The sequence below is a fragment of the Entelurus aequoreus genome, linkage group LG11 (genome assembly GCF_033978785.1).
Source record: "Entelurus aequoreus isolate RoL-2023_Sb linkage group LG11, RoL_Eaeq_v1.1, whole genome shotgun sequence".
In the NCBI taxonomy this organism is placed as follows: Eukaryota; Metazoa; Chordata; class Actinopteri; order Syngnathiformes; family Syngnathidae; genus Entelurus; species Entelurus aequoreus.
This window is the reverse complement of record NC_084741.1, coordinates 14,808,343-14,829,370: the sequence shown is the minus strand read 5'-3', so window position 1 is coordinate 14,829,370 and position 21,028 is coordinate 14,808,343. Positions and strand designations below refer to the sequence as shown.

The following is a 21,028-nucleotide window of genomic DNA, read 5'->3' as shown; positions in this document are numbered from 1 at the left end:
ATGTGTTGGAATTGGACCATCGGATCAAACTGCTGTCACTTTTGTCTTGATTTCGATGTCTCGAGTGTGTTTCCATGAGCACTTAAGAAGAAAAAAACAGATGATACCAACAACATCAGTTAGCAGACACTCGAAGACGACAACTTCCAAGCAAAGTTGACTCTTTTTACAAATCAAACTACACCCCCACTCTTGTCCCTCTGTCACATTCTGTCCTCTGGACTGTGTGACCCTCAGCTGTTGCCTGTCAACAGGTGTACGTGTGTGTGTGTACGTGTGTGTGTGTGTGTGTGTGTGTGTACGTGTGTGTTGCAAGTGAGGTTCCGTGCCACATATAAAATAATCTGCCACTGTTTGTAATAGAGATCGACCGATATGTTTTTTTCAGGGCCGATACTGATTATTAGTAGTCAAGGAGGCCGATAATCGATATTTGGAGCCGATATTCCTTTGCATTGAAAGTTATAAAAATGAATGAGGAACTCATTGAACAAGTACCTGAAGTCAAATATTTGGGCATAATCATAGACTATCAGCTGAATTTTAAAAGTCACATTAAGAAAATGTGTAAAACCCTGAAGGCAAACCTAGGCTGTTTTAAGATTATAAGAAACTGCTTAACTCTCAGCTGTGCTTTTACTTTTATGAATTCAATGATTCTTTCAAACATATCTTATGGCTTAACTACATGGTCCCAGGCACACCAGTCATCAATCAAGACCATTGAGTGTCTTTATAACCACGCCTTGAAAGTCCTAGACAAGAAGGCCTACTGAAATTAATTTTTTTTATTTAAACGGGGATAGCAGATCCATTCTATGTGTCATACTTGATCATTTCGCGATATTGCCATATTTTTGCTGAAAGGATTTAGTATAGAACAACGACGATAAAGTGCGCAACTTTTGGTCGCTGATAAAAAAAGCCTGGCCTATACCGGAAGTAGCGTGACGTCACCGGAGGTAGGATTCCTCACAATTCCCCGTTGTTTACAATGGAGCGAGAGAGATTCGGACCGAGAAATCGACGATTACCCCATTAATTTGAGCGAGAATGAAAGATTCGTGGATGAGGAACGTTAGAGTGACAGACTAGAATGCAGTGAAAGACATATCTTTTTTCGCTCTGACCGTAACTTAGGTACAAGGTCTCATTGGATTCCACACTCTCTCCTTTTTCTATTGTGGATCACGGATTTGTATTTTAAACCACCTCGGATACTATATCCTCTTGAAAATGAGAGTCGAGAACGCGAAATGGACATTCCCAGTGACTTTTATCTCCACGACAATACATCAGCGAAGCTCTTAGGTACTGAGCTAACGTGATAGCATCTGGCTCCAATTCAGCTAGAAACAAAATAAATAAATCCCTGACTGGAAGGATAGACAGAAGATCAACAATACTATTAAACCATGGACATGTAACTACACGGTTAATAATTCTCAGCCTGGCAAAGCTTAACAATGCTGTTGCTAACGACGCTGAAGCTAACTTAGCAACTTAGCAACCGGACCTTATAGAGCTATGATAAAACATTAGCGCTCCACCTACGCCAGCCAGCCCTCATCTGCTCATCAATACCCGTGCTCACCTGCGTTCCAGCGATCGACGGCGCGACGAAGGACTTCACCCGATCACAGATGCGTTGGCGGCTAGCATCGGCTAGCGCGTCTGCTATCCAAATAAGTACTCCTTGTTGTGTTGCTACAGCCAGCCGCTAATACACCGATCCCACCTACAACTTTCTTCTTTGCAATCTCCATTGTTCATTAAACAAATTGCAAAAGATTCACTAACACAGATGTCCAGAATACTGTGGAATTGTTCGATGAAAACAGAGCAGTTTGTATGGTGACACATTGGGTACGAATACTTCCATTGCCGTCGTGACGTCACGCGCATACGCATCATCCAAAGAAGTTTTCAACCGGAAGTTTAGCGGGAAATTTTATAAGTTAACCCGGCCGTATTGGCATGTGTTGCAATGTTAAGATTTCATCATTGATATATAAACTATCAGACTGCGTGGTCGGTAGTAGTGGGTTTCAGTAGGCCTTTAAGTTTTACCAATTTTATTTTGTTAAACCCAGTCAAACTGGTTTTTAAATGCTTGGATAACTCTGCTCCCCAATTGCTCTGCAAGGCAATTACGAGACTGCAAAGTGGTAGCAGATCTACCACCCGAGCAACGTCAAAAGGCAACAGTTGCGTTCCATTCCGTAGGACATCTTTTGCCCAGACTGCCTTGTCAATAAAAGGACCACAACTATGGAAATCTTTACCGGACACTTTGAAAAGTATACCTGCACTTGTCACTTTCAAAAAAACAAACAAAATTGTGGCTAGTTGAGCAACAATCGTGTGCCCATGTTTAGTTTTTATAAATTTTTACTTGTTGGTTTTTATCTAGTCTGCACTTTGTCTGTATTATTTCTATTATCATTATTATCGACTCATCTTTGCCTTATTCTATTTTTTATTTTCCTATTTTAATGATGTTGGATCTGTGTTGTTGTTGTGGACAAGTGTTGTAAATTAGCTTTGGCTACAAACACTATGGCATACATTGGATAACTGTCTCAGATATCTATGTTTCTGTATCTGTCCCTATTTCAAATAAACCTTTATATATATATTGAAACATGAATATTATACGTCAGTCGACAGCTGGACAATTATTTTTTTTTTATCAAAACACTTTTAGGAAACGTTGAACCAGTAGCGACATAGGGCCTGATTTACTAAAGGTTTGCGTGTGCTAATACAAGTGCAAACTTGATAGCACACGCAAACGTATGCAAAGTGGAATAAGGCGTGCAATTCAGTTTGCGTCTCAAAACGCCCACAATAGTGGAAGGAGAAGATGCAATATATCATTATTTAGCACGCGCAATGTGATTTATTATTATTAACACTCACCACCGTTTTGCAGGCACTATTTAGCTTTTTATTTAGCACGTGTCGGAAGGACGTGCAAACTGACAGTTCCACACGGACCAGAATCCTCTATCCAACGTGTGTGGACGGCCAGAAATAAAAAATATATTAGACATATTGTCTATTCAGCGACATCATCGTATAATTTCATAACTGCTAGAGAAAATAAGGACAAAATAAATATATACAGTCGTGCTCATAAGTTTACATACCCTGGGAGAATTGAGGATTTCTTGGCCATTCTTCAGAGAATATGAATGATAACACAACAACCTTTCTTCCACTCATGCTTAATGGTTGTGTGAAGCTATTTATTGGCAAACAACTGTGTTTACTCTTTTTAAATCAAAATGACAAAAGAAAGTACCCAAATGACCCTGATCAAAAGTTGACATACCCCAGTGACTTTGATCTGATAACATGCACAAAAGTTGACACAAACAGGTTTGAATGGCTAATCAAGGTTCCAATCCTCACCTGTGACATGTTTGTTTGTCATTAGTGTGTGTGTATAAAAGGTCAGTGAGTTTCTGGGCTTCTGACAGACCATTGCATCTTTCATCCAGTGCTGCACAGATCTTTCTGGATTCTGAGTCATGGGGAAGGCAAAATAATTGTCAAAGGATCTGCGGGAAAAGGTAATTGAACTGCATAAAACAGGAAAGGGGTATAAAAAGATATCCAAGGAATTGAGAATGCCAATCAGCAGTGTTCAAACGCTGATTAAGAAGTGGAAAATGAGGGATTCAGGTAGACCAGCAAAGATTTCAGCCACAACTGCCAGGAAAATTGTTCGAGATGCAAAGAAAAATCCACAAATAACTTCAGCTGAAATACAGGACTCTCTGAAAAATTGTGGTGTGGCTGTTTCAAGATGCACAATAAGGAGGCACTTGAAGAAAAATGGGCTGCATGGTCGAGTCAACCAGAAGAAAGCCATTTCTGCGCAAATGTCACAAAGTATCCCGCTTACATTACGCCAAACAGCACAGAGACAAGCCTTAAAACTTCTGGAACAAAGTAATTTGGAGTGATGGCTTTCTTCTGGCGACTCGACCATGCAGCCCATTTTTCTTTTGCTTCTTAAACCAGATTAAGCGCAGCCTCTCTCTAATGAGCGCACCTTTAGCAGTGTATTTAAAAAAAACGGGTTTTATTGGAGATACACGCAGGACTGTTTATAAAATGCCCATAAAAAGTGGCGCATGTCTCCGGCATGTTTGAAAACAACAAAACGCCGCATGAATGTGCAGTAAATGAGCGTCTCCATGGTAATGCCCCGTTTAGTACACGCACAATCCTCATTGAAATAAGGCGGTCTGCACCACTTTACAATTGCACACGCAATTCTATTTTATAGAATGCACACGCTGTTTTTAGCGTGTGGTGTTTTGGTCTTAGTAAATCAGGCCCATAATGTTTTATTTAGCGCTGATGTTGTGGTTAATTTAGCGGCAAAAAAACATCAGCACCTTTATTGCGTTTTGTATTTCAAAATATGGGAAATGTCCTAAGACAATTTATAAAAAATATGGGATTTCTCTACATCACAATAACTGGCCATCTACTCAATTGGATACCGTTTTTATAGCAGTTTATGGATTTAATATATTGTATCGTGAACATTTAAATACAAACAATTCTGGGCTCCTTCACGTAGTTTATAGTTGAGACATTATTAAAGATTAAAGGTTAAAGACATCATTTCCTCCTGGATGCTACAGGAAGTATGAGAATGTGTGAGCTGCTGCCTGATCCCCTTTACTTATACAGTATAATAATATTCTATTTGTCAAGGTACAAAACCCAAAACCAGTGAAGTTGTCACGTTGTGTAAATGGTAAATAAAAACAGAATACAATGATTTGCAAATCCTTGTCAACTTATATTCAATTGAATAGACTGCAAAGACAAGATTACTTTAATCTTTAATCTTAATATTTAACGTTCAAACTGGAAAACTTTGTTATTTTTTTGCAAATATTAGCTTATTTGGAATTTGATGCCTGCAACATGTTTCAAAAAAGCTGGCACAAGTGGCAAAAAAGACTGAGAAAGTTGAGGAATGCTCATCAAACACTTATTTGGAACATACCACAGGTGAACAGGCTAATTGGGAACAGGTGGGTGCCATGATTGGGTATAAAAGCAGCTTCTATGAAATGTTCAGTCATTCACAAACAAGGATGGGGCGAGGGTCACAACTTTGTCAACAAATGTGTGAGAAAATTGTCGAACAGTTTAAGGACAACATTTCTCAACCAGCTATCGCAAGGAATTTAGGGATCTCACCATCTACGGTCCGTAATATCATCAAAAGATTCAGAGATTCTGGAGAAATCACTGCACGTAACATTGAATGCCCGTGACCTTGGATCCCTCAGGCGGTACGGCATCAAAAAGCGACATCAGTGTGTAAAGGATATCACCACATGAACACTTCAGGAAACCACTGTCAGTAACTACAGTTGGTCGCTACATCTGTAAGTGCAAGTTAAAACTACTATGCAAAGCCAAAGCCATTTATCAACAACACCCAGAGAGGCCGTCGGCTTCGCTGGGCCCGAGCTCAACTAAGATGGACTGATGAAGAGGGGGAAGGGGTTCTGTGGTCTGAGGAGTCCACATTTCAAATTGTTTTTGGAAACTGTGGACGTCGTGTCCTACGGACCAAAGAGGAAAAGAACCATCCGGATTGTTATCGGCGCAAAGTTGAAAAGCCAGCATCTGTGATGGTATGGAGGTGTATTAGTGCCCAAGGCATGGGTAACTTACACATCTGTGAAGGCACCATTAATGCTGAAAGGTACATACAGGTTTTGGAGCAACATATGTTGCCATCCAAGCAACGTTATCATGGACGCCCCTGCTTATTTCAGCAAGACAATGCCAAGCCACGTGTTACAACAGCGTGGCTTCATAGTAAAAAAAGGCCGATACCGATACACGTCAAATGCCAAATATTCGGTAGTTTACAGCGTTAAGCATGTTTCTGTGTGTGTGTGTGTGTGTGTGTGTGTGTGAGAGAGAGAGAGATAAAGGCACTTTACTTACGGACTGGACTAGGACACGCCCCGTTGGAGTTTCCCAGATCTCCTCCAAGGAGAGCACCTGGGGACGAGGAGAGACGACGTGAGCATGGCGACCGTGAGGAGCACTACTCAAAGCCTTTCCCACCTCTACTCTATTCCGCACATTTTCTAATCACCTAAATCGAGTGTGTGCTTGAATAAAGTGCTCCAGTCCGGTGCTCCAATGACAATTAGACGGGCTGAATGTTAAAGCGCACACAATTTCCATCCGCACGGTAATCACTGATTGAATGACGCCTTAAGTGCACTCAATGGCCGCTTCATTAGGTACACGTGGGTAAGAGGCCCTGCAAAGAAGGGCATAAAACATGGCAGTCCAATAGTACAACAATATCGTGTGTTTATTATACTGTTCTTTGTCACGTTTCCCAGCTCTCTTAATGAGACAATTCATCACAAAAGAAAAATCAATTTCGGAAAAAAAATTGTTGAAGGAGAGCACACAATGTGGGAGTTGTGGAACTTTGAAAAATTTCAATGGCAATTTCATAAAAAATTTGGAATTCCGGGAAAAGAGGGAATTTTTTTGAAAATGGTAAAAACCTTGAATGTTCTGAATGAGTTGAAATGGTTGGTGTTGGAATTTTTCAAACTGGTTGAGAAAATGTTGAAGTAGTAACATTATTAATTGAGAAATTGTATTACAGAATTCCTGGAGTTTTGGGAAAATCGGGAATTTTTTCTAGTTCAAAAAACAACTTTGTACGAATGATTCGACATTGAAATGGTCCAATTGGGTTGAAAGTTGAAAAATGTGGGAGGAGTAGTCGACAGAAAAAAGGTTGAAAATAGGGTTTGGAAAACTGGGAATTCCTGGAATTTTTTGGGGGGAAATTGGAAACATTATAGTTTGAATGTCCAGGATATGTGGAATATGTTGAAGGTGGAATGGTTTGAATCAGATGAAAAATGTGGGAGTTGTGGAACTTTGAAAAAGGTCCCATTGATTTCAATGGGAATTTCATAAAAAATTGGGAATTCCGGGAAAAGAGGGAATTTTTTGGAAAATGGTAAAAACCTTGAATGTTCTGAATGAGTTGAAATGGTTGGTGTTGGAATTTTTCAAACTGGTTGGGAAAATATTGAAGTAGTAACATTATTAATTGAGAAATTGTATTACAGAATTCCTGGAGTTTCGGGAAAATCTGGAATTTTTTCCAGTTCAAAAAACAACTTTGTACGAATGATTTGACAGTGAAATGGTCCAATTGGGTTGAAAGTTGAAAAATGTGGGAGGAGTAGTCGACAGAAAAAAGGTTGAAAATAGGGTTCGGGAAACTGGGAATTCCTGGAATTTTTTGGGGGGAAATTGGAAACATTATAGTTTGAATGTCCAGGATATGTGGAATATGTTGAAGGTGGAATGGTTTGAATCAGATGAAAAATGTGGGAGTTGTGGAACATTGAAAAAGGTCCCATTGATTTTAATGGCAATTTCATAAAAAATTGGGAATTCCGGGAAAAGAGGGAATTTTTTTTGAAAATGTTAAAAACCTTGAATGTTCTGAAACAATGGTTGGGGTTGGAATTTTTCAAACTGGTTGAGAAAATGTTGAAGTAGTAACATTTTTAATTGAGAAATTGTATTACAGAATTCCTGGAGTTTCGGGAAAATCTGGAATTTTTTCTAGTTCAAAAAACAACTTTGTCGGAATGATTTGACAGTGAAATGGTCCAATTGGGTTGAAAAATGTGGGAGGAGTAGTCGACAGAAAAAAAGTTTAAAATAGGGTTCGGGAAACTGGGAATTCCTGGAATTTTTGGGGGGGAAATTGGAAACATTATAGTTTGAATGTCCAGGATATGTGGAATATGTTGAAGGTGGAATGGTTTGAATCAGATGAAAAATGTGGGAGTTGAGGAACTTTGAAAAAGGTCCCATTGATTTCAATGGGAATTTCATAAAAAATTGGGAATTCCGGGAAAAGAGGGAATTTTTTTTGAAATGGTAAAAACTTTCAATGTTCTGAAACAATGGTTGGGGTTGGATTTTTTCAAACTGGTTGAGAAAATGTTGAAGTAGCAACATTTTTAATTGAGAAATTGTATTACAGAATTCCTGGAGTTTTGGGAAAATCTGGAATTTTTTCCAGTTCAAAAAACAACTTCGTAGGAATGATTTGACAGTGAAATGGTCCAATTGGGTTGAAAAATGTGGGAGGAGTAGTCGACAGAAAGAAGGTTGAAAATAGGGTTCGGGAAACTGGGAATTCCTGGAATTTGTTGGGGGGAAATTGGAAACATTATAGTTTGAATGTCCAGGATGTGTGGAATATGTTGAAGGTGGAATGGTTTGAATCAGATGAAAAATGTGGGAGTTGTGGAACTTTGAAAAAGGTCCCATTGATTTCAATGGCAATTTAATAAAACATTTGGAATTCCGGGAAAAGAGGGAATTTTTTGGAAAATGTTAAAAACCTTGAATGTTCTGAAACAATGGTTGGGGTTGGAATTTTTCAAACTGGTTGAGAAAATGTTGAAGTAGTAACATTTTTAATTGAGAAATTGTATTACAGAATTCCTGGAGTTTCGGGAAAATCTGGAATTTTTTCTAGTTCAAAAAACAACTTCGTCGGAATTATTTGACAGTGAAATGGTCCAATTGGGTTGAAAAATGTGGGAGGAATTGTCGACAGAAAAAAAGTTTAAAATAGGGTTCGGGAAACTGGGAATTCCTGGAATTTTTTGGGGGGAAATTGGAAACATTATAGTTTGAATGTCCAGGATATGTGGAATATGTTGAAGGTGGAATGGTTTGAATCAGATGAAAAATGTGGGAGTTGTGGAACTTTGAAAAATGTCCCATTGATTTCAATGGGACATTTCATAAAAAATTGGGAATTCCGGGAAAAGAGGGAATTTTTTGGAAAATGGTAAAAACTTTGAATGTTCTGAAACAATGGTTGGGGTTGGATTTTTTCAAACTGGTTGAGAAATTGTTGAAGTAGTAACAATTTTAATTGAGAAACTGTATTACAGAATTCCTGGAATTTCGGGGAAATCTGGAATTTTTCCAGTTCAAAAAACAACTTTGTCGGGGAATGATTTGACAGTGAAATGGTCCAATTGGGTTGAAAAATGTGGGAGGAGTAGTCGACAGAAAAAAGGTTAAAAATAGGGATCGGGAAACTGGGAATTCCTGGAATTTTTTGGGGGGAAATTGGAAACATTATAGTTTGAATGTCCAGGATATGTGGAATATGTTGAAGGTGGAATGGTTTGAATCAGATGAAAAATGTGGGAGTTGTGGAACTTTGGAAAAGGTCCCATTGATTTCAATGGGAATTTCATAAAAAATTGGGAATTCCGGGAAAAGAGGGAATTTTTTGGAAAATGGTAAAAACGTTGAATGTTCTGAATTAATTGAAATGATTGGTGTTGGAATTTTTCAAACTAGTTGAGAAAATGTTGAAATAGTATCATTTTTAATTGAGAAATTGTATTACAGAATTCCTGGAGTTTCAGGAAAATCTGGAATTTTTTCCAGTTCAAAAAACAACTTTGTACGAATGATTCGACAGTAAAATGGTCCAATTGGGTTGAAACATGTGGGAGGAGTAGTCGACAGAAAAAAAAGTTTAAAATAGGGTTCGGGAAACTGGGAATTCCTGGAAATTTTAGGGAAATTTTAAACATTATAGTTGGAATATCCACGATATGCGGAATATGTTGAAGGTGGAATGGTTTTGAATCGGTCGAAAAATGTGGAAATGGCGGAAGTTCGAAAAATGGTCAATTCATTTTGAATTGAACACTTACAGTGTTAACACTTTCTGGGGCGCAACGAAAAATATAACATCCCACCATAAACAACACACTACTGCCATTTAACCTCTTGGACTTGCAACTGTAATTACATCGTAATGTTACTGTAAATGCGATACTGAAACTAGACAGTAGTTATTATCTTAGCTCATTTGCACATTTAAAAAAAAAAGTAATTTTATTATTAAATAGCTTGATGCTAAGATACATTGGGTTTACCATTGACATGCTACTGATTAGCATTGGCAACTTTACATGGCGTTTCCACACCTCCCAAATTGATGATGAAAACTACAACAAAGGTGCACGTTACCGTCAAACAGCCGCTGCTTAATAAGTACAACACTTGCAGTGTTAACACTTTCGAGGGCGCAAAAAAAACCAATATCTATACTCTTAAACTTGCAACTGTAATTGCATCTTAATGTTACTGTAAATGCGATATTGAGACAAGATATGACAACTAGACAGTAGTTATTATTTTAGATAATTTTGCAAAATTTTGCAACAAAAATTATTATTTTTTTACTTATAAAATAGCTTGATGCTAAGATACTTTGGCTTTGCCATTGACATGCTACTGATTAGCATTAGCGAATTTACATGGCGATTTCAACACCTCCACATTTGTTGATGAAAACTACAACTAAGTTGCACGTTACCGTCAAAGATAGATGGATAGTACTTTATTGATTCCTTCAGTCAAGTACTATCTACAGCTGCTGCTTAATAAGTACAACACTTACAGTGTTAACACTTTCTGGGGCGCAACGAAAAACATAATATCACACCATAAACTACACACAACTGCCATCTAACCTCTTGGACTTGCAACTGCAATTGCAACTGTAATTGCTTAGTAAGTACAACACTTACAGCGTTAACACTTTCTGGGGCGCAACAAAAATTCAAAACAGCACACCCTCAACTATACACTCCTGCTATTTACACTCTTCAACTGGCAACTGTGATTGCATGCGTAGTACGCGAGCAGTAATTAAATATTAAGATTCCGGGGTGTATATTGAAGCATTCACACAGTAACAAAAATATTTTGCAAAAAAATAAATAAATAAATAGCTGACTGTCAATCAAAGTCAACATCGGCAGGCTGGCTTTGATGGTGTACCTAATGAAGTGGCCATGACGGCAAGCTGTGGGAGTAAAACAAACGAGGGATTCAAAAAAAAAATTTTTTTTTTTAGGTGCTGGAAGTCGTTTTGTTTTGTCTTCTGCGCACCTCCAGAAAGAGGAGCTGTCAATCAAAGCCTGTGGGCGTCACTTCACAGCACGCCGCTCTTTTTTTTTGAAGAGACGCTTTTTGTGATGTCGACGCGCATATTTTTCCTCGCTACGGCGGATGTTGCCACGCACATCCAAACAAGTCAAAAGCTGTCAGCGAGTTTAAAAAAGTGGAACGTTGAAAGTAAAGATGGGAGGTACCTGCGCTGGCGGGTCGCTGTGGTAGTCCCGGGGAGACGGTGTTCCTCTGCAGGGCCGGTTGCTGCGGCGACAGGAGGCGGGGGTCCATGAGGGCGGAAGTGACGTAGGAGGCGGTGGTGACCAGAGTGCTGCCCGGGCTGTTGCTGAACTGCAGGGCGCTCTGGTTGGACACGGGCACGGTGACGGGCATGGAGAAGGTGGGCTGCGGGATGGCAGACTGGGCGGGAGAAAGAAGGAGAAGGAAAGAAAAAAGGGGGCGGAGCTTAGAGGATGCTTTCCGAACATGAAACACAAACATTGTTGAGTCAGAGACGGGTGTGGTCAGTTAGCTGAGCAGCGGCAAAGCAAACAAAGCCTGAGGGTGAAAAACAGTCACACCGAAAAACAAACAGGAAGAGTTTTTGTCACACCTGAGTGATGTCATCTAGCCCTGCCCACCTGCTCATACCTGATGCCTCACCTTTATTCAGTCAAGTAATGGCTATCCCTTCACTTCATCCAACTGCTAACGCTAATGCTACATGCTAGCCACCTAACCTAATATCCCGCCGCTAAAGCTACATCCGACTGCTAATGCTACACCCTACTGCTAATGCTAAGTTCTAATGCTAATGCTACATCCTACTGCTAATGCTACACCCTACTTCTAATGCTACACCCTACTTCTAATGCTACATCCTACTTCTAATGCTACATCCTACTTCTAATACTACATCCTACTTCTAAAGCTACATCCTACTTCTAAAGCGACATCCTACATGCTAATGCTACATCCTACTTCTAATACTAAATCCTACTTCTAATGCTACATCCTACTTCTAATGCTACTACACCCTACTTCTAATGCTACACCCTACTTCTAATGCTACATCCTACTTCTAATGCTACACCCTACTTCTAATGCTACACCCTACTTCTAATGCTACATCCTACTTCTAATGCTACATCCTACTTCTAATGCTACATCCTACTTCTAATACTACATCCTACTTCTAATGCTACATCCTACTTCTAATACTACATCCTACTTCTAATACTACATCCTACTTCTAATGCTACATCCTACTTCTAATACTACACCCTACTTCTAATACTACACCCTACTTCTAATGCTACATCCTACTTCTAATGCTACATCCTACTTCTAATACTACATCCTACTTCTAAAGCTACATCCTACTTCTAAAGCGACATCCTACATGCTAATGCTACATCCTACTTCTAATACTACATCCTACTTCTAATGCTACATCCTACTTCTAATGCTACTACATCCTACTTCTAATACTACACCCTACTTCTAATACTACATCCTACTTCTAATGCTACACCCTACTTCTAATGCTACACCCTACTTCTAATACTACATCCAACTTCTAATGCTACATCCTACTTCTAATACTACATCCTACTTCTAATGCTACATCCTACTTCTAATACTACATCCTAACTGCTAATACTACATCCTACTGCTAATGCTAAGTTATACTGCTAATGCTACACCCTAATTCTAATGCTACATCCTACTTCTAATGCTACATCCTACTTCTAGTCTACATCCTACTTCTAATACTACACCCTACTGCTAATGCTACACCCTACTTCTAATGCTACACCCTACTTCTAATGCTACACCCTACTTCTAATGCTACATCCTACTGCTAATGCTAAGTTATACTGCTAATGCTACACCCTAATTCTAATGCTACATCCTACTTCTAATTCTACATCCTACTTCTAATACTACACCCTACTTCTAATGCTAAACCCTACTTTCTAATGCTACATCCTACTTCTAATACTACAAGCTACTTCTAATGCTACACCCTACTTCTAATACTACATCCTACTTCTAATGCTACATCCTACTTCTAATGCTACATCCTACTTCTAATGCTACATCCTACTTCTAATACTACATCCTACTGCTATTGCTAAGTTATACTGCTAATGGTACATCCTACTTCTAATGCTACATCCTACTTCTAATGCTACATCCTACTTCTAATGCTACACCCTACTTCTAATACTTCACCCTACTGCTTATTCTACATGCTACTGCTACACCCTAGTGCCAATGCTAATTCTACATGCTAATGCTACACCCTAGTGCCAATGCTAATTCTACATGCTAATGCTACACCCTAGTGCCAATGCTAATTCTACATGCTAATGCTACACCCTAGTGCCAATGCTAATTCTACATGCTAATGCTACACCCTAGTGCCAATGCTAATTCTACATGCTAATGCTACACCCTAGTGCCAATGCTAATTCTACATGCTAATGCTACACCCTAGTGCCAATGCTAATTCTACATGCTAATGCTACACCCTAGTGCCAATGCTAATTCTACATGCTAATGCAACACCCTAGTGCCAATGCTAATTCTACATGCTAATGCAACACCCTAGTGCCAATGCTACATACCTAAGAGTTTTATATGAAATTAAGATCAGAGCAGCATCATCCTCATAAATAAGTGACTTAGTAAGAAATGATACTTGAACAGTTAGTAGTTCTCATTTCCAGTGACATTGTGATTTCTTTTGAGGGGGGGGGGGGGGGGGAGCTTTGGAAATTAACTCTTCCGACAACTCAACACACACACACACACACACACACACACACACACACACACACACACACACACACACACACACACACACACACACACACACACACACACACACACACAGTTTGGCATGCAAAGTGAGGGCCAATAATCTCTGGTCTCCTTTCACACGCATGCCAGGTTCCACTTTTAAAGGGGACTTTGGTGCCTGTTCGCAGCGTGCACGTTTCCATCCACCAGGTGCACGTCGCCGGGGATGAGGACATTTCTGGTTCTCTTTGTCGTGCAAGGGGAAACTAACTCTCGCACCTGAAAAGTAGACCGAGGGCCACGGTGGGAAAAACGAGGGCCAAGGACCTTTTGGGCTGTCCCGCTACATGACCCAGTTCTCCGCGTGGCGCCAGTAAAAGCAGGACTTCTATATAAAGAATGTGGGCCAATATGATGCTGTGTTCTGGTACCGCCTGCACGGAACCCACTTCAGTTCCCGGGAGGACGACGGCACAGCAGATGAGAGGAAAGTTGGAGGAAGAAGCTCCTCTATCAAACTAAACCACAACCTTATGATTAGTTTGTTCACGACTTGCATTAAAAGTCCATCATTACCGAGGAAACACATATTTATTTTAAAGTACATTTGATGCTTCCCTTGGATTTTTAGTGACAACACTTGTAAAAAGTCAGTACAATTATGCTGATTAGGTTAAGGACTGATAAATATGAAGTTGCAAGGTTATCTTGTGTTTAAATTTGGCGGTTATGAGCATTTTAATGTTGTTTTTCACTTTTATTTGACCTTCAGTCTTGAATGAAGTGAAACTATTATTAACATTAATTTTCTATTCAACATCTTTCAAACCTATGAAGAATTAGCAGGAGTGAATTCTAATAAACAGGAAAGTCATCAACCTACCCACCCAAACATACATCTATACATACATACATCTATACATAACATTCATCTATACTTACATAAATACATACATCTATACATAACATACATCTATACATACATTTATACGTACATCCATACATAACATACATCTCTATACATACATCTATACATAACATACATAAATACATACTGTACATGCATCTATACATACATATATACACAACGTACATCTATAAATACTTACATTTATACATACATACATTTATACATAACATACATCTATACATATATAGAACTATACATAACATACATCTATACATACATACATACATTTATACATAACATACATCTATACTTACAAACATCTATACATACAGTACATAAATACATACATGCAGCTATACATACATATATACACAACATACATCTATACATACATACATCTATACATACATACATACATAACATACATCTATACATACATACATCTATACATAACATACATCTATACATATATAGAACTATACATACATACATACATTTATACATAACATACATCTATACATAACATACATCTATACTTACAAACATCTATACATACATAAATACATACATGCAGCTATACATACATATATACACAACATACATCTATACATACATACATCTATACATAACATACATCTATACATACAGTACATACATCTATACATAACATACATCTACACATACATACATCTATACATAACATACATATATACTTACATAAATACATACATCTATACATAACATACATATATACTTACATAAATACATACATCTATACCTAACATACATCTATACATAACACACATCTATACATGCATAAATACATACATCTATACATAGCATACATCTATACATAACATACATCCATACTTACATACATCTATACATACATAAATACATCTATACATGCATACATACAAAGATTTATACATAACATACATATATACATACATACATTTATACACAACATACATCTATAAATAACATACATCTCTATACATACATCTATACATAACATACATCTATACATACATATATCTATACTTACATACATCTATACATACATAAATACATACATACATCTATACTTACATACATCTATACATACATACATCTATACATACATATATACATAACATACATCTATGCGTGCATACATTTATACATAACATACATCTATACATACATGCATTTATACATAACATACATCTATACATAAATACATTTATACACAACATACATCTATACATACATACATCTATACACACATAAATACATCTATACATAACATACATCTATACATAAATACATTTATACACAACATACATCTATACATACATACATCCATACATACACACATAAATACATCCATACATAAAATACATCTATACATACATAAATACACACATCTATACATAACATACATTTATACATACATCTATACATAACATACATCCATACATAAAATGCATCTATACATACATAAATACATACATCTATACATAACATACATCTATACATACACATCTACATATATGGATATACATATATCAATATGTCTATCTTTGCTTTGTACCTCTGTCTATCTAGTCATCCATCCTTCCATGATCCATCCAACCATTTCTTAGTCCAGGGGTCACCAACGCGGTGCCCGCGGGCACCAGGTAGCCCGTAAGGACCAGATGAGTAGCCCGCTGGCCTGTTCTGAAAATAGCTCAAATAGCAGCACTTACCAGTGAGCTGCCTCTATTTTTTAAATTGTATTTATTTACTAGCAAGCTGGTCTCGCTTTGCCTGACATTTTTAATTCTAAGAGAGACAAAACTCAAATAGAATTTGAATATCCAAGAAAATATTTTAAAGACTTGGTCTTCACTTGTTTAAATAAATTCTTTAATTTTTTTACTTTGCTTCTTATAACTTTCAGAAAGACAATTTTAGAGAAAAAATACAACCCTAAAAATGATTTTAGGATTTTTAAACACATATACCTTTTTACCTTTTAAATTCCTTCCTCTTCTTTCCTGACAATTTAAATCAACGTTCAAGTAAATTTATTTTTTTTATTGTAAAGAATAATAAACACATTTTAATTTAATTCTTCATTCTAGCTTCTGTTTTTTCAACGAAGAAGATTTGTGAAATATTTCTTCAAAGTTATTATGATTAAAATTCAAAAAAATTATTCTGGCAAATCTAGAAAATCTGTAGAATCAAATTTAAATCTTATTTCAAAGTCTTTTGAATTTCTTTTAAAATTTTTGTTCTGGAAAATCTAGAAGAAATAATGATTTGTCTTTGTTAGAAATATAGCTTGGTCCAATTTGTTATATATTCTAACAAAGTGTAGATTGGATTTTAACCTACCGGTATTTAAATCATGTCATCAAAATTCTAAAATTAATCTTAATCAGGAAAAATGACTAATGATGTTCCATAAATTATTTTTTGTATTTTTTCAAAAAGATTCGAATTAGCTAGTTTTTCTCTTCTTTTTTTCGGTTGAATTTTGAATTTTAAAGAGTCGAAATTGAAGATAAGCTATGTTTCAAAATTTAATTGTCATTTTTTTCGTGTTTTCTCCTCTTTTAAACCGTTCAATTTAGAGTAAATATCATTAATTATTAATAATAACATAGAGTTAAAGGTAAATTGAGCAAATTGGCTATTTCTGGCAATTTATGTAAGTGTGTATCAAACTGGTAGCCCTTCGCATTAATCAGTACCCAAGAAGTAGCTCTTGGTTTCAAAAAGGTTGGTGACCCCTGTCTTAGTCCATCCATCCATCCATCCATCCATCCATCCATCTAGACCAGGTGTGTCCATTTGTGGCCAGCAGCCGTTTTTTTTAGAGGTCTACCACAGGGGTGTCTAAAACTTTTTTTGTGGACTCTGGGGCCACATTGGGCTACAAATATTTGGCCAGGGGCCAAATACACATTCATATTACATTAATATTATTGATGTATAACAAATATAATGGATATGTAATTAATATAATTGGATATTAAGAGTATGTGTAAGTTCGACTCCTACCTCCTTTACTTCCGTGACGACCTTCTTAAAGTTTCGTAATCAATCAGAAATATCAAACAGCTAAAATGTGCCAAACATGGATACGTGTGGAGAGTGTATAGCATGTTTCCCATCATGCACTGTAATTAATTTAAAAGAGTGTCATTTTGATTGTGTCATGTGTGATCTTTATGCTAGTTGCATTTTTTTTTTTGCACCATGACTAGGGAAGGTTGTTTGGATTGTGTCATATAAGTATATGCTGTTATTTGGAATTACTTTCATTTATCTGATTTTGCTCACATTGTCCACAAGATGGCGGCAAATATGTAGCATTTAAAGACCACCCGGCATTTCAGATTCATTTGAGTACTATGTTGACCTCATCACGTCTTGGTTTATACCTTATTTTCTAAAGGAAAAATATATTTCAAAAAAGTATTCAGCCTTAAAAGTCAAAACTTTTTAAGATGGCGCTGCTGTAGTGTAAATTCACCAAAACGTCACTGTGGAGTTATTGAGTCTGTTTAGCTGATTGGAGAGCTAGCTTGCACAGCCAGTGGGTACATGACGATGACTTCTGTTTTGTTTGATCAGCCGTTTTACTGCCTTGTTACAGACGCCGTTTGGAAACAATGAAGGTATATACATACCTTGATATATTAACTGTGTTATTATATTCTTTACTAATGTTACTAATGTTTTTATTTACTTCAATCTAAAACGTTTTTGAGGGCTTAACATATCTAGGAGGAAATTTGTACACATGGCTGCACGGAAATCTTCAAAGACCAGTGATAAACATCATCCTCTGTTGGCCATTTTGGTTTTCAGGTCCCATTTTTGGGGGGAATTGGGCCAGTTACGTTTTTTTTTGTATAGTTTTGTGTGTAATTGTGTGGAAATATTGAGTCTGTTTAGTTGATTGGAGAGCTTGCTTGCACAGCTAGTGGGTACATGACGATGACTTCTGTTTTGTTTGATCAGCCGTTTTACTGCCTTGTTACAGACACCGTTTGGAAACAATGAAGGTATGTACATACCTTGATATATTAACTGTGTTATTATATTCTTTACTAATGTTACAAATGTTTTTATTTACTTCAATCTGAAACGTTTTTGAGGGCTTAACATATCATAGAGGAAATGTGTACACATGGCTGCGTGGAAATCTTCAAAGACCAGTAAGGCGCACAGGTCGTTGGCCATTTTGGTTTTCAGGTCTCATTTTTGGGGGTAATTGGGCCAGTTAGGTTTTTTTTTTGATAGTTTTGTGTGTAATTGTGTGGAGATATTGAGTCTGTTTAGCTGATTGGAGAGCTAATTTTCCCAGCTAGTGGGTCCATGACGATGACTTCTGTTTTGTTTGACCAGCCGTTTTACTGCCTTGTTACAGACACCGTTTGGAAACAATGAAGGTATATACATACCTTGATATATTAAATGTGTTATTATATTCTTTACTGGGAATTGGGCCAGTTACGTTTTTTTTTTATATAGTTTTGTGTGTAATTTGTTCAAAAAGGTTCATTATGTCTTCTCAGGAAAAAAATCCATCTAGTGCAGACCTGGGAAAAATTAAGGCCCGCCGGACATTCCCAAATAATTTTTTTTTAGATCTTTAAGATGTAAAGTGTAGCGGCCATTATGATGTGCAGTGATGTTTTTAAATGACCGTACGTCTTTGAACTACACAAAGCATTGCAATGGTTGGAATCTTCACTTTTGCATGATATACTAGTTACTATGGTCATCTAATTAGTTACTATGGTAATCTCAGATGAGGCACCAAGCAGTGTGGGTACGTTTCCACAGAGTGTTTTTTTTTTTTACCCTTCGCGTTCATATTTCGCTGTGTTTGTTGCATTTTTGTTGCATTTCGCTTAATTGTAAAATATGTCGATCGAGAGCGGGTGTGACCTTCATACATACTTGCCAACCTTGAGACCTCCGAATTCGGGAGATGGGGGGCGGGGCTAAGGGGGGAGGAGTATATTTATAGCTAGAAATCACTGAAATTCAAGTATTTTATATATATATATATGTATATATATATATATATATATATATATATATATATATATATATATATATATATATATATACATATATATACATATATATATATATATATATATATATATATATATATATATATATATATATATATATATATATATATATATATATATATATATATATTATATATATATATATATATATATATATAAAATAATAATAAATAAGTACCAATGGTTGTCACACACACACTAGGTGTGGCGAAATTATTCTCCGCATTTAACCCATCACCCTTGATCACCCCCTGGGAGGTGAGGGGAGCAGTGAGCAGCAGCGGTGGCCGCGCCCGGGAATCATTTTTGGTGATTTAACCCCCAATTCCAACCCTTGATGCTGAGTGCCAAGCAGGGAGGTAATGGGTCCCATTTTTATAGTATATATATATATATATATAAAATAAATACTTGACTTTCAGTGAATTCTAGCTATATATATATATATATATATATATATATATATATATATATATATATATATATATATATATATTTAAATATATATATATATATATATATATATATATATATATATATATATATATATATATATATATATATATATATATAAATATATATATATATATATATATATATATATATATATATATATATATATATATATATATATATATATATATATATATATATATATATATATATATATATATGGGCTGCAACTAATGATTCATTTGATAATCGATTTATCTGTCGATTATTACTTCGATTAATAATCGGATAAAAGAGACAAACTACATTTGTATCCTTTCCAGTATTTTATTTAAAAAAACCAGCATACTAGCACCATACTTATTTTGATTATTGTTTCTCAGCTGTTTGTAAATGTTACAGTTTATAAATGAAGATTTATTTAAAAAAAAAATATATATATATATATATATTTTTTTTTTAAAGCCTCTGCGCATGCGCATAGCATAGATCCAACGAATTGATGACTAAATTAATCGGCAACTATTTTTATAATCGATTTTAATCGATTTAATCGATTAGTTGTTGCAGCCCTAATATATATATATATATATATATATATATATATATATATATATATATATATATATATATATATATATATATATATATATATATATATATATATATATATATATATATATATATATAAAATAAATAAATACTTGAATTTCAGTGTTCATTTATTTACACA

The 21,028-nt window shown here is 36.2% G+C and overlaps 1 protein-coding gene across 4 annotated transcripts in view; it reads right to left on the bottom strand.

Moving 5' to 3' along the window:
- Positions 1 to 21,028, bottom strand: part of mef2d (myocyte enhancer factor 2d) — a 296,690-nt gene that overhangs the window by 47,978 nt on the left and 227,684 nt on the right. For all 4 annotated transcript variants that reach the window (XM_062062583.1, XM_062062585.1, XM_062062584.1 and 1 more), the window contains exons 5-6: positions 11,241 to 11,457; positions 5,995 to 6,051 (exon numbers count right to left, since the gene is read on the bottom strand). In XM_062062583.1, the coding sequence (XP_061918567.1) occupies positions 5,995 to 6,051; positions 11,241 to 11,457 (274 nt within the window). The remainder of the gene's footprint in view (positions 1 to 5,994; positions 6,052 to 11,240; positions 11,458 to 21,028) is intronic.